At 43.2% G+C, this 24,180-nt stretch overlaps 1 protein-coding gene across 4 annotated transcripts in view; it reads right to left on the bottom strand.

Moving 5' to 3' along the window:
* Positions 1 to 296: 296 nt before the first annotated feature.
* Positions 297 to 24,180, bottom strand: part of EMB1997 (para-aminobenzoate (PABA) synthase family protein) — a 45,117-nt gene continuing 21,233 nt past the window's right edge. For 3 of the 4 annotated variants that reach the window (XM_087384562.1, XM_087384565.1, XM_087384564.1), the window contains exons 8-13: positions 14,707 to 14,967; positions 2,352 to 2,431; positions 2,123 to 2,219; positions 1,868 to 1,950; positions 980 to 1,720; positions 297 to 894 (exon numbers count right to left, since the gene is read on the bottom strand). In XM_087384562.1, coding sequence (XP_087240688.1) covers positions 339 to 894; positions 980 to 1,720; positions 1,868 to 1,950; positions 2,123 to 2,219; positions 2,352 to 2,431; positions 14,707 to 14,967 — 1,818 coding nt within the window. In that variant the 3' untranslated portion in view covers positions 297 to 338. The remainder of the gene's footprint in view (positions 895 to 979; positions 1,721 to 1,867; positions 1,951 to 2,122; positions 2,220 to 2,351; positions 2,432 to 14,706; positions 14,968 to 24,180) is intronic. The other variant, XM_087384563.1, reaches the window with a different exon arrangement.

Here is a 24,180-nt window from a genome sequence, read left to right as displayed (position 1 = left end):
ATCACCAAAACTAGCTCAGCCTACTTTCACCAAAAGAACTTCACCCCAAAGCACTTGTCATATCAAGTAAAGTTATAAAGCTAGTGGGTGCCTTTGTAATGCCATGGTACATGCAATTGTGGGAATTCTAATACCAAGGTGTATGCAGTTCAGAAACTAGGCGAACACCAAAATTTTAAAATTGCATGGCTCACAGTGCAACAAACATATGCCATATATTACCTACAAAAGAAGAACATGATGAATCCTCTGAAAATAATATTAACCATTTCAACTACTTTTTGAAGGACCAAATACAAAAGGCACACTAGGACAAAGCTTATGTGAAAAAGGCAGTCCTATATTCGAAGCAATCCTGGTGTTCTTGGTACAACTATATCATTTGTTATCTCCTGGCTCGACAAATTACTGATACTTTCGAGCTGAGTGACAGCCCTAATGGGAGCTCTTGCTTTCAAAAGCATTTCTTCATACTCATCATCAGGATCTGATAAAGAAACAATGGCACCACCAGCTCCTATAGAGGTAATACCCTTGTATATAACAATAGTCCTTATTACAATATTTAAATCAAATGAAGAATTGACAGAGAAAAAACCTATTGTACCGGAATAGACTCCTCTTGGACCACACTCAAGTGAATCCAGAAGTTCCATCGAACGCAATTTCGGGGCACCGGTCATTGAGCCTCCTGGAAAAGCCGCACGGACACAGTCTACCGGTGTCACATCATGCCTCTTGGCACCTCTCACTGTGCTTACCAGTGTGTGCACAGTCGCATATGACTCAACAGCCATCAAGCTTGGTACATACACGCTTCCCGGCTTGCAAACGCGCCCGAGATCATTCCTCAGAAGATCAACAATCATCAAATTCTCTGCTTGATCTTTCTCACTGAAGACACAAGGACAAAGTGTAAATCTTGGTAACCCCTCCAACAAAAAACTTGAAGTACCATTAAAAATTAATCAACTAATACCTGTTTTCGAGCTTGCATTTTAAAGCTTCATCCTCCTTCGAAGATCTTCCTCGTGGAATTGTTCCTTTGATAGGTTTAGCCTCCAGTGTACCAGCCTGATCAAGCCTTAAAAAGCGTTCAGGTGAAGAGCAGCATATACAGACCTCTTCTTTTCCAAAATTCAACCAAGCTGCGTAAGGAGCAGGATTCATCTCACGTAAAGTCAAATACAATGCCAGAGTATCAGAGGATTTCATTTTTTTCTGCAACTGGGTAGTCAAGCACAGTTCATAACTCTTCCCATCTCTAATATAACCTAAGCAGTCTTTCACATCCTGTACATATTGCTTCCTAGATTTTGCTGACGTGAAATGACTCTCTGGGATGATATTCCTCACAGATGATGAGACGGACTGCAATGAATACCTCCTTTGCACAGCCATATTTATTCCACATTCCACCAGTTTTGATACTTTTCCAATTGTCTCCTTCACCCATGCTTGTGCAGCTCTTCGTGGAGGGAGTAAGATAGGTGTTCCAGTGAGGGCCCGGATACAAGAACCAACATCATTGTTTTCCAGACTCTCCTGGAACATATTCAATCCCAACATGTCGGAAATATCCTCATACAAAGCCAACACATACACATCTTCATTTGAATGATCAACTGCAATAAACTGATCCACAAAGAAATAACATGCATCTGGAAGATGGGACTTATGCCGATTGCAACGTGCGCCACACTCTGCCTTTAACTCATATCTGTCAACATAAAACAAATTAAGATGCTTCAGAGAGTTGTGTAATGTGACACTCTTGTATAGCATAAATATGACTGGATGATTGGAGCGACAACATAGAAATTGAGGATGTAATAAACCAACATGGCTAGGTTGCACGATCCCATACCCCAGATAACCAATAAAACCACCACAAAAATCGAATGGTAGACCCTGACAATCCTGTTTTGAAACATTGCGAACCTGCAATTCCTGAACCCAACAGAATATGCATCTTCAATAATCAAAGATGCAACCTTTCTTTTTGTAGCTTTTTCTTGCAAATCCTTCTATTGAACTTCTTATCCATGATGAGCCTATCCAAACCAAGGTAGAATATTATTTATCCTTTAAAAACTCTTTAGATGTAGCGATTTCTACTTACAATGTTTAAAAACTCCAGAAACCCCTGTTCTAGTTGTATAACCTCTGTGACACTGTTATTGCTCTCTATTGTTAAGGAGCCTTGACCTGAACAATACCTTACAAGATTAAAAAAAAGCAAGAATCAGCTTCTAAGGTGTTTGGTAGTATATAAAAACAGGTTTTATAAAACTTAATTAGGCTGTCTCAGTTGCGTTTTTCGTTTGAAAATTTTCTGGAGGACCACTCACTCCTTATCAGACATTTGATAGGTGAAACATTTCCAAAGAGGCCCTCCTTTTCCACCCATATATGAAAAACACGCTCCACCCTGTAACACAAAAAAAAGGAAGTTACATTTTTGCATGAACTAACGCTTGACATCCTGCCCATAATAATTTTTGAAAGAAGTACAGTAAATCAACATCAAGTACCATAGAGCTAGAATCACAAACAGTGCAGCAAGCTTGTTTTAGCTATAAATGTGTGTTGCAAATTGACGTGTGTAAATCTCTCACAATCCGAGGATAAGCTATGCTTGCACACCCACAAAAAACACTGCTTGCACACATGTTTGCATGAACTTACGCTTGACATCCAGCCCATAATTTTTGAAAGAGGTACAGTAAATCACCATAGAGCTGGATTCTAGAATCACAAACAATGCAGCAAGCTTCTTTTTGCTATAGAATCTCTCAAAATCCCTGAGGATAAACTATGCCCACAAACATTACTGCATGAAATATGAAAGTCTGACAGAGATATAGACAGGAAACAACATATAATATTGATCAAGAGACCTCTAAAAGACCTGACCTCTACTCAGCCTGACCAGGCTTGTTGCACTCACAAGAAAATGATCAAAGGACTCGAAATACTGCCACAACGACTGACTACAACTATAGAAAGCTTGCCACACAGGCCGAACAATATAACCAGCTACACGGGCTTACAAAAGAGCTTGCTGCCACACAAGTAGCTCTACAAATATACCTTCACACTGTTAGAATTATTGCTATAATTTAGCAGTGACCAATGCAATATAATAAGTACTTAGAGGTTTTTCCCCCTAACCACAGTTAGTTCACTAACTATGGTTAGTGAAGGATAAGGTTTTGTCACTTAGACAAAACCTATCACTCCATTTCAGTTGTAACACTCTCATCTAATTGCAACTACGTTTTCAGCTCTCTCTCTCTCCTACTTCTTGTTCTCACCTTTGCTCTCTCTCCCATTCTCACATTTGGTATCAAAGCAGCTTGACCCTACTCTCTGCTTCCTGCTTCCGGGTCCAACTCGCAAGCTCCATCTGTTCACCTTCCGTACAGATCGTCCGTACATTTCGTACGGACTGATACCGTACACTCCGTACTATACCTGCGACGCCCGTACCAGCACCTCCCGCATCATCGCCGTACAGCCTCTACGTGCGTACCTGTTCCGTACAGACCTGCGCCATACTGCAGCTCCTACGCAGTATTTATCCGTATGTTCGCCGTACATTCCGTACAGCTCTAAACAGTCCGTGGAGCACCGTCTGTACCAGCGCTCCGTACGTCGTATCGTCGTACATGCTCTGCTCGTCATCCGTACCTTGTACGGATTTTGTACGTTGTCGTACAACTATGCACTAGCTCCGTACTGGTTCGCCGTACAGTCCGTACAGCTCCCACACCCTCTCCCGTACCGTACATCGTCGCCAACCGTACATCGTCCGTGCAGCACGTGTGGCGCCGTACATACCGTACAACCTGCAGCAGACATCTCGTCCGTACAGTATGGTCATCCGTACTTCTGTCGTGCAATCACCGTACCAGCAGGGCCTTCTTGCTTCGTGCATCAGTCGTTTTCATTGCACGGCCTTCTTCAGCAGAGGATTCTTTGCAAGGGCCACTTTGCAGGTGTAGTTTGCACTTTGCATTTTGTGGATTGGACAAGTATTGCAGGTAGATTGCAAATTTATCAAGGTTTTGGGGCTTTTGTAAAAATTTTGGCACACATTGCAAGCAAATTGCAAAGATTGGCCAAGAAATTGGGGCTTTTGCAGGAGATTAACTATTTGGATGAAATTTGGCTCAATTTCAACTCCAAATTAGGGGCTTTTGTTCAGAAATTGCAAGTTTGGGGCTTTTAGTAAATTTGCCCCTTTTTGGTTGCAATTTCAAGCCACAAATTGGGGCTTTTGTGTTGGGAGAGCAATTTGACAGGTTTCAGTTCACACTGCCTTTCTGTGAGTGCTTTGAAGCGCTTTTGGCAGGTTTTGGGAGAGATTGGATGCTTTGGCAAATTTTTTGACAGAGACATTACAGAGATTTGAGTTGCATTTTTAGCCAGTGTTTGGCTGTGTTTTTTTGCGATTTGTGCACTCCATTCCCAACAAGGGAATTCAAATTTGCATTTGCTGTATTTTCTTTCTCAGACATGGCCTAGCAAAATCAGAATGATGTCGGTTTCAGTGGTCTCTCACAAGAGGACAAGCTGGATGGTACCAACTACTCCCTCTGGAGTTTTATGGTACGCAATATTCTGATTTCTCGTAATTTGTGGGACTATGTAAGTGGGGATGAGTTCCGGCCAGCAAATGTGGCACCTAATACCCCTCCCCAACAAGGAGGAGGCAGAGGTCGTGCACAGGGTACAGCTGCAGCACAAGTTATTGGTGCAGTTATACCTACCACTCCAGAGCAAAAGAGATGGCATTCACGTGATGCTTTAGCCTTGTCGTGTATTTCTCTTTCAGTGAAAAGATTCATCATTCCACATATCCAGTCGTGTAAGACCTCAAAGGCAGCATGGGATATTTTGGAGAGCATGTATGCAGCTCGGAATGATGCCAGGGTGTCTTTTTTGAAAAAAGAATTGTCTCATACACATATGGAAGAGGGTGACTCCATGTCAGTGCACCTCACAAAGCTACAGGATTTACGAGAGCAATTGCTGAACATTAATGAGATCATTCCTGATTCAGAGATGATCCACTACTCTGAATTCTCTTCCTGAGTCTCATCTCAGCTTTCATACCTCGTTGAATTTGTCGCTGCAGGGGGGTGTTAGAATTATTGCTATAATTTAGCAGTGACCAATGTAATGTAATAAGTAGGTTAGGGACACTTTTCCCTCACTTAGAGGTTTTTCGCCCTAACCACAGTTAGTTCACTAACTATGGTTAGTGAAGTGATAAGGTTTTGTCACTTAGACAAAACCCATCACTCCATTCACTTGTATCTCACTCTCATCTAATTGCGACTACGTTTTCAGCTCTCTCTCTCTCCTGGCATATGTCCATCACATGGGTAGTCCTCCCCCACGGGTTATTGCAGGTTTGTTGCCATTGCTACAAAGGCCATTGTTGGTAAAAAGGTCATATGTGCCAACAACTCCTCCTATTCAATCCGTGGTACAGGAGAAGTTGAACTTACAGCCATTGATGGCTCAATATTCAGAATTTCTAATGTCTTGTATGTGCCTGGTATCACAAAAAATCTACTTTCAGTGTCCACTCTTAACAGAGCTAGATAGAGAGCATGACTATGCAGATTGTCTGGCACTTTGTTGCGTGGTCTTTTTCAGCTTGACATGTATGAGAAAAGACCAGCACATTTACAGTTTCCACTCCTACTACTGCTATGCAGAATGCGAAGTTATGGCATGCGAGATATGGACACATGCATTATGGCAGCTTGATGACGCTTCAAAAACATGCCATGGTTGATGCATTGCCTAGTCTTGAAACACCTCTTCCACATGCTTGTGAAGGCTGCATTCTTGGTAAAATGCACAGATCCCCTTTTAAGAAGGATGGATCAGTTAAAGCTGTTCGAAAATTACAGCTTATACATAGTGATGTCTGTGGTCCCATGAGGACTCCATCATTGGGTGGTCATCTTTACTTTGTCACTTTTATAGATGACTACTCCAACTACACTTGGGTTTATGGGCTGAAACGCAAATCAAAAGTGTTTATGGTCTTCAAACACTTTGCAGCCATGGTTGAGAATGAATCCGGGCTCAAGATACAGACATTACGCACTGATAGAGGAGGGGAGTACTTTCTGCAGATTTTGATGCTTTTTTGAAAGACAAGGGCATTGTACATCAGCTTACAGTGAGGCTAACTCCTCAGCAAAATGGGAAAGCTGAGAGAAAGAATCGTACTCTTATGGAGATGGATAGTATGCTGAAAAGCAAAAAATTGCCTCACAAATTTTGGCTTGAAAGTCTCATGTGTGCCAATTATGTTTTGAATCGGGCACCCACAAAAGCTTTGAAGACCAAGACTCCCTATGAAGTCTGGCAAGGGAGAAAGCCTTCTGTGGATCACTTTCGTGTCTTTGGATGCCTTGCATATGCTCATGTGCCCGTTGAGTTTCGGCATAAGTTGTCTGATAAGGCAATCAAATGCATTTTTATTGGGTACAGTGCAGAGAGCAAGGGCTACCGTCTCTACAATCCTGTCACACGCAAGATTATTGTCAGTAGAGATGTAATATTTTCAAAAAATTCAGCTCATACTCGAGCTGAATTTGATATGCCTTCTTCTTCCGGTGATGTCTTTGAGGGGTTACTACCCATTGCCTTGGGTTCCCCTCCTGATATATCTAATGAAAATCAGAATTTTCAGATACCTCCACATGCTCTGATTCAGCCACAAGATGTCACACCACCTCCACAAGCCGTGGAAGAGGTTGTTCAGCAAGAAATTGCAGATATACATGCAACAAAAACAGTCCCAAATTGGCTGTTATAGACTCTCAAGGAGAGTAAAATTGATGCTCCATTACCTAGCAGAACTTGGAGTGCAGTAAGGCATGGGGGAGGTGCTCTTTCAGTTGAATCAGCTTATGCAGGTACTCTTCTTGATGAAGAGGAACCTGAGACATTTGAAGAGGCACATGATAATGTGCTTTGGATGAATGCCATGCACGATGAGTTGCAGTCCATTAAGAAAAATTAGACATGGAAAATTTCCAGGTAAACATGCCATAGGTACACGGTGGGTTTTCAAAGTTAAAAGAAAGCCAGATGGCACCATTGACAGGTACAAGGCAAGGCTGGTCGCAAAAGGATATGCTCAGAAAAAGGGCATAGACTATGAGGAGACTTTTGCTCCTACATCCAGAATGACAACCATCCGGTCAGTTATTGCAATGGCTGCAAATTTTCAATGGAATGTTCATTAGTTGGACATAAAAACAGCCTTCCTTAATGGAGACTTGTTGGAAGAGGTTTATGTCAAACAACCTCCAGGCTTTGAAATTTCAAGAAATGCACTTAAGGTATGCAAGCTAAATAAAGCTTTGTATGGGCTGAAACAGGCCCCACCGTGCATGGTATGCAAAGATTCATGCCTTTCTGACCAGCAAGGAGCTGCACAACAGTCCAACTGAAAGCACCCTCTACATCAAGAAGGATGAGGGGGATACTTTTGTCATCATTCTTTATGTAGATGACTTACTGCTCACAGGGTCAAATGAAGATAATATTGCAGATTTTAAAGCTGAATTGCAAACCACTTTTGACATGTCAGATTTGGGACTGCTACACTTTTATTTGGGGATCCAGTTCACTCAAGAGCAAAGTGGCATCTGTATGTCTCAATCCAAGTATGTGCAAAAACTCTTGGACAGATTCAACATGCAGGATTGTAAGCCCATAGCTACTCCCATGGAGCCGGGGCTGAAGCTTACAATGCATGAAGCAGGTGAATCATTTGATGTCACACTCTACAGTCAGGCTGTTGGATGCCTCATTTATCTCTGCAATACACGACCTGATATTCAGTTTGCAGTTTCTCAGGTGAGCAGATATATGCACAGCCCAAAGACTATGCATTGGCAGGCTGTAAACGCATCTTCTGTTATTTGCAAGGTACCAAGTCTTTTGGCTTGATGTTTCCCAGGGGGGGTGACTTGCAGATGCATGCCTACAATGACTCAAATTGGGCTGGAGATTATGACACTAGGCAGTCCACAAGTGGCAATTGTTTCTTTTTGGGCAAAGCTTTTATTTCTTGGTTAAGCAAGAAACAATCTACAGTGGCTACCTCTTCGTGTAAAGTTGAGTACAGGGCAGCTTTCACAGCGACAGTTGAATGTGTTTGGCTAGGTCGTTTATTTGCTGATCTTCATCTTTCATTGGAGGGTCCTTCTCCAATTCTCACTGATAGTCAGAGTGCTATTGCAGTAGCAAAGAATCTTGTGTTTCATGCTCACACGAAGCACATTGAGGTTCATTATCACTACGTCAGAGAGAGTTGCATGCAGGAGAGATCAGCATGATCTATGTGTCAACACATGACAATGTTGCAGACATTTTCACCAAAGCACTTCCACATGAAAAGTTTGAGGCATTTCGCAGTGCCCTGAACTTATCTCCTTTTGGTGATTGATCTTTTCCTTGTACATGACATTGGCACTGCAGGGGGGTGTTAGAATTATTGCTATAATTTAGCAGTGACCAATGTAATGTAATAAGCAAGTTAGGGGCACTTTCCCCTCACTTAGAGGGTTTTCCCCCTAACCACAGTTAGTTCACTAACTATGGTTAGTGAAGGATAATGTTTTGTCACTTAGACAAAACCTATCACTCCATTTCAGTTGTAACACTCTCATCTAATAACAACTACGTTTTCAGCTCGATCTCTCTCCTGCTTCTTGTTCTCACCTTTGCTCTCTCCCATTCTCACACACACACAACTGAAGAGACTCTAGATAGATGCGCCACACAGGCTGGTACAGAAATCCACTGAAACCAGAGGAGCTGGCTGATGAAAACACATAGCATCAGCAGCTCTACACTCACATAACATTGACAGCAGCAGCTGCTGCTGCTTATAAGGAGTGAAACCGCCTCATAGGTAGCTGCAGAAGGAGCTGCCAGCACCGAGAAGACACTGTCAGCAACAAAATACCTCCATGCTCAAACCAAGACTCGCCTATTGTCAAACAAGTGTGCTGCTCCAACTAACATTATTTGCCAGGCCATCACCTCTAAGAGCCAACGTTTGGACTCTCATGGGAGCCAGGGTGGCTCTCGAATTGCTAGAGAATGAGTCGTCAAGGTCACATAAAGCTGACTAGAAAGAGCTGCCTACATGCACGAGGAGTGACAAGTGGCACAAGCATGAAATCCACTAATGAACCTAACACTATATGTCTCCCCCTACGAGGTTCACCCCAAAGCACAAGAAAATGCCAATATTGTTCACACTCTTGTAGGCACCTTTGTGTTCAACCAAAACACAATTTGGACAAGCATGCCTATGGAAAGTGTTATTACTTAGCCCTGGCATGGCCTTGTAGGCTAATTAGGACCAACTGGTCCTAGTTAGGCTACTTAGGACATTTAGTCCTAAGTTGTTTGGGCCGTATAATGGCCACTATTGTACTTTCTCACTATCCATTTGCAAGTACACTCCATTGCTTTCAGCTTCTTGTCTGCTCCCTTGCATTCCATTGCTCTCCACATCCAACAGTGGCATCAAAGCAGGCTTCATCCAACCTGCCCCCCTCTCGTGCAAATCTACCCCTTCCGCTTCAGCTCAATCAGCTGGACCTGCTCAGCAAATTGGCAGCTCAATCTGCAACTCGACCTGCTCAAGCACAGTCCCGCACTGGTCCAGCTCTATCCCGTGACCTTCAGCCTGCATTGTGCTGCCAATTGCTGTTACAATTGTGCCACCATCTACTGCTCCAACAGCTAGCTTCAGGTGCTGCCTGCATGGTTCAGCTGTGAGCAGTTGCGGCTCCAACAATCAAGGCTAGCAGATTCAAGCGCCGCCATTGCCGTAGAGTAGATACGGTTCCGCCATTGCCGTAGAGTAGATACAGTTCTCTTACATATCTAAAGTCCATCGCTGTACACATGCCATTTTCTTGCATACAAACCTGTTCGTTGCCGTCTTGACTTGCAGAATACCTGTCTGTCCACCTGCTTGTACAGTTGCATGGACATCCGTGCATCTGTACGAAACTTCAAAAATCCATACACTCGTATCTGCACAGCAGCACGCCTGGTATCATTACAGATTTCATACCTCCGTCCCTACCTGTCCATAAAGCTGTCAGTCTATATAGCTTGCTGAACTGCCAGGTTTCTTGCATCAAGCATCAGTCATTACTCATTCGAAGTTTTTTGGGAAGGATTTGGGTGAAGGATCTATGCCAATTGATTTTGCACTGATTTCTCCCAAATTTTTGGGACAAATGTCGGGCTTTTGGGTACATTGACAGCACATTGCAGGTGACATTCATCTGTTAAAGACACATTTAAGAAAATCCTGCATTTGCCCTCCACAAATTTGGGGGTTTTAACAAATTTGCATTCAATTTGCGGCAAGTTCCTGGTAAGGCCTTGATCCCCACTCTTCTTCACGTTTTACTGTCAAAATTTGGCGTTTTTTCTCCCATTGCCTTGCGTTGGCCTCGATATTGTGAGGATTCGCATTTTCAAGTAAATTTAAGCAATCTTGAGCAGATTTGCCCTTGATTTAGTGGCTGGACAGCAGCATCAAGAGGAACCAGAACTTGAAGATGAGATTTAAAGTTCTGAATCAAAAGAGAACGTGTACTAGCAAGAGACGACTATTTGCAGATTATAAAGAGGAGATGCAAATGCAAAGAAAAACGTACGCAAAAGAAAGAGACGAGCGGATCCAGAAGAGGACGTATGCCCATTCAAGCAGGAGAGAGTGTCATGACAAAAGATATCACTAGTCCGTGATTTGTAGACATTAGAACATTATTATATATTATATGCCAATGGTGTAACATGTATTTGTATTTATGATGGACACTGACCGCATTGTTATGGCAGTGGATCATCTTAGTAGATAGGGCTAGTCGAGCTGGAGCCACTGCTTCAGACAGCATCAAATTTGGATATGTAACACTTATTTTATTAGTAAAGATGTGCACCCCACGTGTCTAGGTCCTAGTGGCAACAGGAAAGGGGAGGGTGCTTTAGAGTGCACTGAATGGTAGATTCATGGTAATAGGCTAGGTCTAAATGGGAAGATGGAACTTGCGTGATCTCAAGGGACATCATGGAAAGGGTATCACCCTTCATTGTGAATCTCACGTAGCATTATCTCTACCACATTGCATTCATCCGTCATCTCTCTCCCACCTTGCATGTAGGTTGAAAAGAGAAACAAGTACTCTCACAAGGGCATTCTCTTCCCCCATTAGAGGGCCAATTGGCATTCAAATTCTGCATGCATTGCACACATTTGCATTCTTGAGAAGTCTAGTTCTTCACAAGGCTGCTAGTGCATGATAACACCAAGAACTCAAATCGCGTGGACTTAAAGACATCTTTCACAAATATCCTTATCTTGTGATAGCCTGTTCTCAAATCGATTTTTATGAAATATTTAGCTCTGTAGAGCTGATCAATCAGATCATCCGTAACAGTATTTATTATTAATCGCCAAGCGATTGAGACCCTTGTAGTCTACATACAAACGCATACCATAGTCTTTCTTCTTTACCAATAACACTGGTGCACCCCAAGGTGAGTTGCTAGGTCACACTTGACCCAACCGAAGGTATTCTTGAAGTTGCTGTACAGTTGCATCCTCTTCTGTCGAACTTGTCCTAAATGGCTACCTCAACACAAGCTGACCACTAGGCAAAAGGTCGATCCTATGGTCAACGTTCCTCATAGGAGGTAGACCCATGGGAAGTCCCTTTGAAAATACATCTCAAAAGTCAGACATAATGTCACATATTAGTTGAGCCTCAAGTGAATCCTCATTCCAAGGCGATCCACTAATTCCATCAACTACCTCAATAGCTACGGCATAAGATCAAGCAGATTGATCTACGTCATAGATATATTGAACAGCGAGTAATCCATCCGCACACTGCTCACCCACCATTAACTCATCAATGTTGTCAGCCATAGCCACGGCTGAAGTATCACCATGTGCAAAATAGTTAGTTGTTTTCTCATCCATTTTGCTGTTTTTCAGGACAGCATATTATTATCATTATTGCAAGAGAGAAATGCTTCATAGGTGTGCTTTTCAGAAAACGATGTCAGATTATTATCAAAATACAAAGCATCACATTCTCCAGATTGCAACAATTAATATGTTTCCAAAGCTGAACGAAAATATTGATTATAAAAAACATGTAAACATAAGATGACATCTTAACCATTGGTCCTCGAAGATCTCCATGAAGAGTAATCATTTTTTTATTGGTGAACTACATGATTCCGATAGTCACTCTTTATAAAAGGGCTCTTAGCAAAGAACCACTCCATCCCAAGCAAAATGTGTACCCTATCTAATCTCATGACATGAAAGACAACTCCTCTGAATAGTCCAGAATCTCCACATAAAGATTTGGAATCATCTCCTCCAGGACTCTGTAGCTCGATGAGCGGATTAACCACGTAGCCGTGGCTACCGAGAACAGTGGGGACGCTCAACACATGTACAAGAGAAGTATCAATAAAAATGTGGGTACTTCCGTTATCCAATAAAACGTGAACTTGATGCCTATTGACATAACCAACCATGCAGATTAAGTCATGGGGTCCACACATCAACATTAAAATGACATTTTTCACAATTTGTGCCAGAAGAAAAGACGTGTAGACTAGGATTGTGACAAGGATTACCTAGCGTACATAATTCAATTAAGTGGACAGCCGCTATTCCTTTTCCCTTATTGCAGCTCAAAGGACAAGTGTTTGACATGTGACCTGACTTGTTGCATTTGAGGCAGAATCCTTTCGCTTGGTGGATGGACTTTTCCATGTCTCCAACTTGTATCTTCGAATCTTGTTTTGATAACCTGTGGCACGCTATTGACGAAGAAGAGACTAAATTTGGAAAATTTTGCAATAATATCCCAAAATTCCTAGATATATGTTTCCAGGGGCTTGGTAAACTTATTCAAATTCTGGAGCTTTCAAAAGTTATCATATTCATCAAGCTCTTCAAGAATTTTTGTTGGTATTTTATGGAGGTTGGTTCCTATGGTCATGTGTTCTAACAATGGGACAATTAGTACACATGGTACCTTTGGTAGACCAAGGGGAGTCTTAGGCTTGAGGCACCTAAGACACCCTACATCTATATAAGTGGGAGCCATTACACACTGGGGGCATTCTTGGGAGTGGGGCCTTCCAAGAATACCCAGATAGGTTCAGAGCCCGTCTGGGCCTTTGTCTCCTAACGACATCTATGTGCAGATGGGGCTGTGTGGTATGGGATGTGTAGTCTTACATGGGATGGAGTATGGTCGCATGTTGCTTGACCTCTAGCTCGGAAGTGATCCCTCGGAAGTTACTTTGGCCATCGTTTACTTTGTGTCAAAGTAGGCTTCATGCAAGCACTGTGGGTGCATGCATGTTTACTTGCCATGCAAACTATTCTGGGATTGCCACACCAATTCTAAACTTCACAAGTGGCTACATGCATGCTTGCATGTACAAGTACTTTAGTGTGCAAGTGCAATGCGGTGATACATGCTGAAAGTTCTTCATGCACTCTAGCATAGCCAACTTAAGTCCTAAAAGTACTTTCTAAAAGGTGCTTTGTGTGGAGACCCAACCCTTTTGGAAAGTTCTAAAAGAAAAGTGAAGTTTGTGACATGCATGCCAATCCTTTAACCCAAAGCCACCTAAGCAAGCATGCAACCAATGTATGCGGCAATCTATCTCTCCCTTTTCCATGCCTTTTGTACTTGCCATCTAGTCTCCAAGCCTGCTCATTTCCAGCGCTTCTAAACTTGCCTATTCTCTATCAAACTGCCCTCCTTTGGCCGCAATGGACTGCTCTCTTTGCTCTCTCTTCTCCTCTTTACCACAGCTCTAGCTTGTTCTACGCCCGCAACCTCAAGCAATTCTTGCTTTCTTAGCAAGGGGAGAAAGGCTGTGATTTCTGATTCATTTCACATCCTTTTTCTTGCATCCTTCCTCTTTCATCATGGAGACAACTTCTGGCGATGGAACTTGGTAAAATGCAACTGTTGGGCCTTCCGCTCTATCTCAGGTGCAGGTAGTTCAGATAGACACCCCAATTCCTCACAGTTTGTTTACTCAAATGCAAAATATGCAGTAGCGTTGTTGGTTTTGCAACAATCTCGGGAAGCTCAAAAGGAACATAGTAGTATGTCCTCCTCTCATTCTCAGGGAGAAGAAGGAGAGAACTCAGAATATAGACCTATTCATGGCTGAACAAGTGAGGGACACATTTCGCCATCACTGATTACCTCGATAATATATGGGCTATTCTTGTTGAGACAAATCTTTGAGGCAAGACCTTTATGTGGTGGCGTGATTTAAAAGCAAAACCCACTGAACCTACTCCTTGGGCTGAGTTTTGTGAAGCTTTCTTATGCCGATACGTGGACATAACAATATGCTTTCTTCCAACCAAACAGAGTAGGACAATGACACTACAAAGAATTTGAAAGTGCATTCTTGCTTTTTGACTTTCATTGACATATGATGCCATACTGACATATGATAGCTAATGCAACATTTTAATCATCATAACTTTTTTAATCACCAACCTCCCAAAAAGTCAAAAGCAAAAAGACTTAGACAGCCACAAACAATTACACTCAACTTCGGAACAAATGAGCATACGTTTTGTTTTGAAGCGCTGTCCAGCCAGAAAGTGTGTTGCGCTGCACCACCTCCAAACAAGCCACAAAAGATTCCTTCAGATCCTCCAGCTCCTTTCGCCAAACCATTGACTTTCTCCCAATACAGTCTTAGCGACCCAGTTTTCAAGTCACCACGAGAAGCAGAGGCAACACACATGCCTGGTGTATCTTTGGCATTGTGGGAACTTAGTGGGGGCCCATTGTCTCTGACTAGATGTCTCAAGTGTTCTGACAATACATCCTTTCATCAAATATGAAGAGGTTCCATTAGCAAAAAGTCAACTTACAAAAACTTGAGAAGACTCAATGAGCGTGAAGAAATCCTCATGGTCAAATGTTACAAATATTCTGAAACAAATTACTCTTTGCCATGAAACTTAAAATCAAAAACATAAACAAATCATTTGGTTATGTGGGTTACAAGCTATAGCATATGTACGCCTAGATGTATACACATGCATATACTTGCATATAAATGTATGCTTATGTGGCTGTGTGTGGTGCACGAGCGCATGTGTGTGTGATAGAGAGAGTTGTTCTTTTTGGGGCGGCTAGGAATTTTATAATGAGATAGTGCTTTTCACCCCCAAAAAAAGTGTGATAGAAAGAGAAGGAAAGAAAGAAATTGGCCTCACGGGCCTATCAGACAAAGTACAGTCGGCAGAATAACTCATAAAAGCCGCCATGGACTGAAGCAAAGGGCTCACTAAGGCCCTTGCTGAGTGCTAAGCTAAGCTAATAATCTCAAAAACTCAAAACTCAAAAAGCACACACTCACAAGCTCTCAAGAGACTCCAGTAGGTAGTGTGAAAGCTCCGATAACATATTCGAGGGTAGGGGTATCCCTCTGATGAGGCAAAAAGATGTCGCATATCTGTAGCTATCAAGCTATCTCTCTCGTGGTGGAGAGCATGGTCTCAGGGATCTTTGTATACGATGAGCCACATCAAGGGCGTCGGTCTCCTATGAGTAGAGCAGCGATGGGCTAGACCTCTATCGTGCGTCCTCTAGTCATTCTCTGTGGCACCCGCTCCATTGCTCTACGTCATCTCTTCCCGTTGATCCATGCTACCCTATGTCAGCTCCTCAACCTATACTCTGATGTGTCTCGGGGCTGACTCAAAGGCATAAAAATCAGCAAAGTGTCTATGTGCACAGTCATTGTCATGTGGTACTATCACCTTCTGCTGTATGATCCAGTGTAGCAAGGTCTCCCTGTGTCGCCCCATCTCCATCAGAAAGAGGCCAACACACACCTAGTCATGAAATGGATCAAACAGGAGAGTGGTCCGAACCCGTGTCCCTCCTGTATCGTCCTCGGATCTCATAGTAAGCGGAGCAAATGCGGGAGCGGTCCAAACCCGTGTCCCTCCTGTATCGTCCTTATGAGACTTTGATAATCCTTAGTAGGCATCCAAGGATAAAGATGCACCAACTGATTCCCATTAATAAAGGAGATTTCTCCAATAATTGTTGCTTGTATTTAGCATCTATAAAGAGAACCTCATATAATCCTCTGGCAGCCTTGTGGCAGCATGCAACAAAGCAACCTTTAAGCAGTGATGAAGCATCCTTCCAGGAAAGAACACCACTATCACTTTTGAGCCAAGATCATGACAGGACCCGGAATAGAGACACGAAAATCCGTCACGGGGTCATCTCCCCATGCTTGATTAGCTTCAGAGAATCCCTGGCGAAAGCCCAAAACCTTCAGGAAAGAATTCTGAAGGAGGAGGGAGACTGTGACATTGTGGCAAGTTTAAATCCCTTGACATGGCCATGTTTCGAGAATTATCTATAGAAATTCAGAGACTTGTACACGTGTAAAAAAGATGGATCCCATCACTTTGTTGGGATTCTATGTTAATGGACTACCTGATTCTTATAAGCTTCATATCAAGAACAACAAGAGTACCACTGTGCAAGAGGCCATAAACTATGCACACATATACGATGATACTATCACCTCAACAAAGATGATAGCCACTTCTGATACAAGAGGGAAGAGCGAACGCAAGTTCTTCTAGCCGTCTTCTGGCACCAAGGAGGGCACGTCTCAAGACGGCCCTTCCAATAAGAAGCTGAATTCGACAAAGAGCCATAGAGACCATTTTCTAAGAGCTTTAGGTCTCAAGAAAGCGGGACTTATCTTGATTTGCAAGGAACGTGGTCATACCAAGTCTAAATGCCCAAAAAGGAAGGGTTCCCCATAGGGACAAGGACCTAAGCTGATACCGAATCGAGGAGGGAAGTCTAAAGCTGCCAACCGGACTTCTTTGACAAGTATTCCAGTTAACGTTATTACTTGTCCTATTTCTTGTAATTCCACTTTTAATCATAAATTGTTTCGCGCCCATGACCTTTTCCGAGCCTAGTGAGGGATCAACAAGTACATATTCTCTTTGATCCGAGCAGCTCTCACAACTTTGTGAATTACAATTTGTGCAAAAATTGGGCCTGACCACAACACCTAGCGATTAGACCAACGAGGTGTAGCTTCCTACTGGAAGGTAGTTTTGGGATCACAAGGTCAACCATCAAGATTCAAGCCTATGATGTGTTGACTTGCTATGTTATGCACTTAGATCATGTAGACTTACTACTTGGGATCGAGTGGTTTAAAACCCACAATGTCCGGATTGGTTGGGAAGCTCATACACATTCTTTTTTGACTAGAGGCTCCCACGTATCTATACAATGTGATGATATTTATCCCTTCCAAGGACCTTTTGTAACTCCGATGCAACTGCGAAATATATTGCAAAGCACTTCTTATCATGTGTACCAGTAAGTTTTGATTCCGCTTTCTTTATTTGTTGTTTTTGTTAACAACAAGAATAACTTGAGTGTGTTTCAAAACCAAGAATTAAAGAAGTTGTTGAATGAATTTATTTCCAGCACAACTATCAGGTGGTTTACCCCAAGAAAGGGCAGTAGATCATCGCATAGATTTACTCCCTAGCACTCATCGTATAAGCATTCCACCTTATTGGATGAGCCAAGTAGAGAAGGATGAGTTGGCTAGGCATCTTCGGAACCTTGGGGTGCCCCCGTCTTGTTAAAGAAACTTATCCTCCTTACCCAAGCCCACCATGTCCTCCTGCACAAAATGTATGTGCTGCCCTACGCCAGCTCCACAACCAGAAAGCTATGGATCATGCGGGATTGAGGACGAAATACTTTGCACGTGGGCATGAGATCCTAGCTCCGATCCTAGCACAAATGTTTAATCATGTGATATGTTATGGCTTTCCTCCTGCCTTGAACACCACTAATATTCTACCAATACACAAGGCAGGGGACCCTATGGGCATGGGAAACTACCGCACACTCATGATAGGCCATACATTGGCCAAGATATATGGATCGGTGCTAGAGCAAGAGATCAACTCCTATACTAAGGCACATGGGCAGTGGACACTAGGACAGGTGGGTTTTCGATGGCAGCATTCCACCCTCCATCACATCTTCACTCTACAGGCAGTCATTGAGGCGGTGAGATCAAGATCCCAAAAAAAGTATATGCTTGCTTCATAGACTTTTGAAAGGCTTTTGACACAGTACTACGAGCTTTCCTGATTTGGAGGCTTTAGGAGATGCAATTATTGGGAGTCATGATCTGGGACATGATGAGCTTATGTGAGTCTGTCAAAGGGAGGGTGTATGAGCCTGGCAGTTTGTCAGATTGGATTGAGAGCACGGTTGGAGTGACGCAAGGATGTCCCCTCTCTCCGACACTCTTTGGGCTCTACATTGATGAGATTATGACATTCATTGACCGAATAGGGGGAGAGGGATCCTTGCTTGCAGATTTGATCCCTGCCTCTCAACTCGTGAGACGAGATCCACATCTGTCCTATGGCAATCCTCAGCGCATGGGTAGCCCGTATGTCCTCCATATAGTGGGGCTTGATGATCAGTCCATCCTATGATACTCTCAGGAAGTGGTCCCAGTAGAATCTTGGTAGGGAGTTCCTGGTCCCCTTCCCAAGTCCATGATGTGTATAACTGGAGTAGGTCCAACCGTATGATACGATTGATCTCATCTCATGGGATCTCAAGGGATGAGGACTCCAAACTATACTGAAAGGGGGGGAGGCGATCCCTTTGAATGCCTTGAGACTGAGACCATTTGGAGATGCATGCATACCAGGCTTTGCTTTCCCCGCACTCAACTAGCCGTCGAGACAACTCAAGTGCCAACCTAGGTAGTCTCCAACTAGGTAAGGTCCGTACCATGTGTAGATATGTCACAATATAAAAGATGGCATCAATCTGCAGCAGTGTCATAGTGAACGATCTAGTGAGGGGCTGTGTGAGGAGTTACACCTAATCATCCTGACCCCATGGTAATATGTAGCTGTTCGAATCTCCACCCCTAAGCTGTCGGTAGATCACATCTCCAAAAGCGGCTAGTTGAGCTTGTGTCCCCTGCCCTCGTGTGAGTCGCACCCGAGCTGTGTGTGTCATTGTGAAGACAGGTCTCGTAAAAACTGCTCCAAGATAGGTATGATTGTACTATCTCCACTGGCTCCTCTCGGTATGTGAAACTATACTGCTAAAGTACTGCTCGTAATGTGTTGAAGATCATCACCTTGGTCTTGCCAAGGTTGACCACCAAGTCTTTCTCCCCGCAAAACACATCTAGAGCCTCGATGTCGTTATAGCCTACCACAAAAGAGGAGATGAGAACTACGTCATCCGCGTATAGTAATATCTGTACCAAGAGCTGCACGTAAACCTAGAGAACAACGAACTTGCAGACTATGTGCACCGCAATAAAGTGCTTGAAGCATGAAGAAACTTCAGATTTGGATTTCAATGTGAAAATCCAAGTCTACCTGGAGAAATCGTCAATAAAAGTGACAAAATAGTAAAACCCCCCAAGAGCTGCAACCCTCATCGGTCCACAAACATCATTATGAACTAGATAAAGCTTGCGTGAAGCACCAACTCTCCCATCCTTGGGAAACGCAGCACGGTGCATCTTACCAAGGAAGCATCGTTCACAAACATGTTTGGTAGGCATATGCATTTTGGGAAGATCCACAACCATCTCTTCCTTACATAACTTCACCAGGGCTCCAAAATTGAGGTGTCCAAACCTCTCATGCCACAAATGAGTATCTGCCATGGTAGAAAAGCATGTGCATCGGCAAGTGCAGCATCATCATTAAAACATCTATCATAAGCATCAAGTCTATAAAGACCTCTAGACAATGTGCCAGTCAAAACCATGGTAAAGGCATGTGTAGCATCATACACTGCATACCTCACACCATCAAAAAGAACCTGAAAGCCACATGTAGCAATGGCTGAAATAGAAATGAGGTTCTTATGGATGCCTGGAACATAAAGCACATGCTCTAGAGTAACAATACCACTAGAGACAGAAGTAAGAGCAACTTGCCCAATACCTTTCACAGTATATGATACATTATTGGCACATGTGACACCACCTCCCTGAGATGTAAGCTCCAATGAGCTGAATAACTTCCTGCAAGAAGTGATGTGCTTGCTAGCACCACTATCAAAGAACCAGGCATCACGAACATCTGAAACTGCCATACAAGCATCATGAACATCAGGATTATACTTGACATATAACCAAGAAAGCCCAATGCTGGTCTTGTGCGAAATTAGCGGATTCATGTTGATCTTCTGCACTACAAGAACCGGATACTGCAAGACCAGACTGTTTCTTCTTCTTTTCAAATGCTATGCGCTTCGTGCATTCAGAAATATCATGCCCAAGTTTCCTGCAATAATTACATCTCTTCTTCTTTTTGTTATCCCCTGAAGAAGAGGCACCATGTGAATGATCAGCATGGGAATGAGAGGGTTTTCCAGCGGAAACCTTGCCTATACCTTTGTGTTTGTGATGGGCAGCAAATGCTTGATCACTAGCCGTAGAAGCATTGCGATTCACACGACTTTGCTCCTCTTGAAGAAGAAGAGCAACCAGCTAGTCAAATGAGAAATGATTGGCATCACCCCCTACAACCAACCTCAATGCAGTAGCAAAGCCTTGATATGAATCAAGCAACCCATCAAGAGTATTAGAAACAAGCTGAGAATCAGCCATAATCTCATCAATGTTGGCCAACTGCTCTTTCAAATACTTCACATTAGTGAGATAGGCATCCATGTTACCACCCTCATCAAGTTTCAAATCTTTCAACTGCTTGCCGAGATAGGCAACCCTCGCCTCATTCCGCACCTGATACAAAGATGCAAGGTGATCCCATGCTTGCTTAGTTGTCTTGCAAGATCGGATATGAGGGATAATAACCCATTTCACTGAAAGAGCAATCAAGGCATCTGCTTTGGCATCACGACCATCCCACTGAATTTGCTCTTGTGAAGGAGGCAAAGCACGTGTAGCAAGGGGTGCAGGTGTCCTAGCAGTAGCATTAGAACCATCACCTGAAGACCCATCACCTGAAGAAGCAGAGACTGTAGGCGTAGCACCAGAAGTAACGGTGCGTGTAGGCCTGGCCTCAGAACCTGAAACAATATACCATAGATTCTTGCAACCAAAACATGTCCCATCATGTATAACCACATGGGATAATTGGTGCCATCAAGCTTGTCATCAGCCCCAATCATCTCAAACAAATTTCTTTGCCACCAGACATGGTGCTGAAATACAAGGCAAATGCACCAATTGGCAAAGCAAATGAGAGAAAGGCAACCTCTAAGAATCAAGTAACAAAAAATCTGCCCAAGCTTCAAAGCTTATGCCTACAAGAAACTCTACTGTCCCAAGGTGTACTTGTTGCAAGAAAAAATCCCCAAAGGCAACACGAGGCCTTTCCAAAATGCAAATGAAGCAAAAATTGTTAAGAGCCAATGCAACAACGGCTTACCCAATGATGTATCCCGAAAGAACAGCAATGTAAGGCTCTGATTGCGAGCAAAAGAGGGCTGGAAATGGAAATGAGAATTACAAGGCTCTGATTGCGAGCAAAAGAGGGCTGGAAATGGAAATGAGAATTACAGCAAAAGAAGTGCTCCCACAAGGAGAAGAGCACTTAGAAATGGAGAGAAAGAGATCCAATGGAGGGAAACTCGCAGCCCGAGGCAAAGGGATGCCAAATGAGGAAGAATGGGCTCAATGAGTGGACTCCAGATCACTTCAACACGCTCCAAAAGGCTCCAAACACCGGCATGCAGCTCGAGGCAGCTCTGAAATGCTTGCACGCACCCCGAGGCAGTCCGTACAGCCCTAAATGTGAATGATGCAGGTCCGTACAGCATTAACTATCTGTCAACAGGTCCGTACAGCACTCGTACAGCATTAAATGCTGTCACAGCAGTTCTGTACAGCAGTAAAGAGCTTGTACGACAGCCGTAAAGCAGTAAATTAGGGCCCGTCATGTCTATACAGCTCTGCGTCAGCCTTCAATGAGTTCGTACAAAGCTGTACAGATGTACGGAATCCGTACAGATGGTGCTGTCCACACGTTGTGTGGATAAAAATGTAAAAATGTTTTTCACTTGTTTCATGCTGATGGGGAGGTGCCTAGCTATGTACATAGCTATTGATGGTGGCTTTGAGAGCTATGGACACCCTCATGAGGGACTCTACACTGATATAGATATTCCTTGAGATGGTAGACACTTCTACAGGGACTTCTGGGAGATGATGAAAAGCAAGTGGATGCACTCCAGAGCAATGTACCCATGTGTGACGGGGTCGGTGGTTGAATACCAAATGTAAAGTTATTGTGTTTTCTTACGTGTGGTAAATGAGTGGGCATGCATCAAAATACCTTTATATATACCTTTGTAAGACTAGAATAAGTCCAATCATACAAATTTAGAATTTTTGTTGTTCTAAAGATAAAAAATCTACAAAGAAAATAAAAGAGAAAAAAGAGAAAATGAAAGAGAAGAAAAAAGAGGTAAACAAAAACTTTTATGAAAAGCAAAAGGAAGACATACTTAGCAAGCAAAGCAACACTTATGTCGTCATCAGTGCCCAAGCATAAGCAGCTATACTGGGTTTCTAAAGACCCGCGGAGTCTCTTGGGCAAACCTAGTGCTTACTAAAATACGTCAAATAAACAAAAGAGAATGAAAACAAGAAATAAAGAAGAAACGAAGCAGGTGACTTAAGCAAAAATAAACAAGCAAGTCAAGAAACAAAAACTTCCAAAAAACTAGAAACTCTCTCTCTCTCTCTCTCTCTCTTATTTAAAACATAAAAAGTTAAATGGCACTTTACACTTATGTCTCGTTTCTGCAAAGAGGCAAAAATACATTTCTAACTTAGAAAGCACAAGTATACTCAAACAAACTCTCTTTTGAAACTAAAAGAAAAACGGGCTATTCAGCTCCCCGCTTTTTGTTTTCAGCTTATGTTCAATCATTCTAAACAAACCTAAGGCCAAAACACCATAGATAAAAGACTTCATATCTAAGAATGTGCGAACTTTTTTCATTATTTTCCTTGGATTATACCTCTTGTGTAATAGTAAAGTGATCAAATTACTACATTGAGTGATAAAAGACTCCTTAGTTGTACAAAGGCGGGAAAATCTATGGAATTGGGAAGAAATGACTCCATATTTTGCCAAATCAGAAATGTTTGAGTCAATGTGAGGCATTTTTATAATGTGTAAACCACTATATTCAGGTTGTTCACGTTTATCGTATATATCAACCTCTGTTGTGTGTTAGTGAAATATAACCCCAATTGTATGGGCAAGGTGTGGTGTCAAAGGTTGGGATTTTGAGCATTTATGGCCTTGGTATGGTTTTTGTGAAGGATTGAGAGAGTGGTAAAAAGGTAAATGCTGACATGGCTCATGAAAAAGGTATCCATGCAACGTGCTACGTAGAGGATGACGGAGAAGCTTCTGAAGGCGAGGTGGCGACTGGGAGCTGGGGAACGTGATCGTTGCTGAGAGGGGAGGTCCATGGTTGCTTCTGGAGGGGGGAGGATTTGATGCAACAAGAGAGGAGGCGCAAGAGGCTCCTAGACGGAGGAGGCGTCACCACTAACGAGCTGGAGGACCTTGGAAGAGGCGGGAGCTTCGAGAGCTCTGAAAAGGTGGCAAAAGGAGAGCTCTGGAGGGGAGCGCAGGTCGCTACTGGGTGGGCACACGGAGGGGAATGTTCATGGGAGAAGGAGCTACTGGAGAGTTTTGGGGAAGGAGGCTGCTCGCCAGAAATGCGGCTAGTAGAAGCAGGAGAATAAAGGGGAGGAAGACGGTGGCTTGGTGAGGATCGCGCAGAAGGAAGGAGATGGTGGCTAGACTCAGGGGAGCTTAGAGAGAGCAAGCGGGGAGGGACACGGGAAGGAGATCACGTACGCAGACGGGCAGCGAAAGGAGAGCTCTGGAAGGGAGATCGTCACGAAAAGGAGAGGGGCTGCATGGTTCGAGACGAAGGCCGAGAATATACGAGCAAAGAAGAGGCCTTTGGCTGTTGAGGGTACGCAACAGAG

Source organism: Dipteris shenzhenensis, chromosome 14 (assembly GCF_047967505.1).
Source record: "Dipteris shenzhenensis isolate YYH24624 ecotype China chromosome 14, Dip_SZ_1.0, whole genome shotgun sequence".
Classification (NCBI taxonomy): Eukaryota; Viridiplantae; Streptophyta; class Polypodiopsida; order Gleicheniales; family Dipteridaceae; genus Dipteris; species Dipteris shenzhenensis.
Note: the sequence above shows the minus strand (reverse complement) of the source record. Positions and strands in the feature narration are given on the sequence as shown.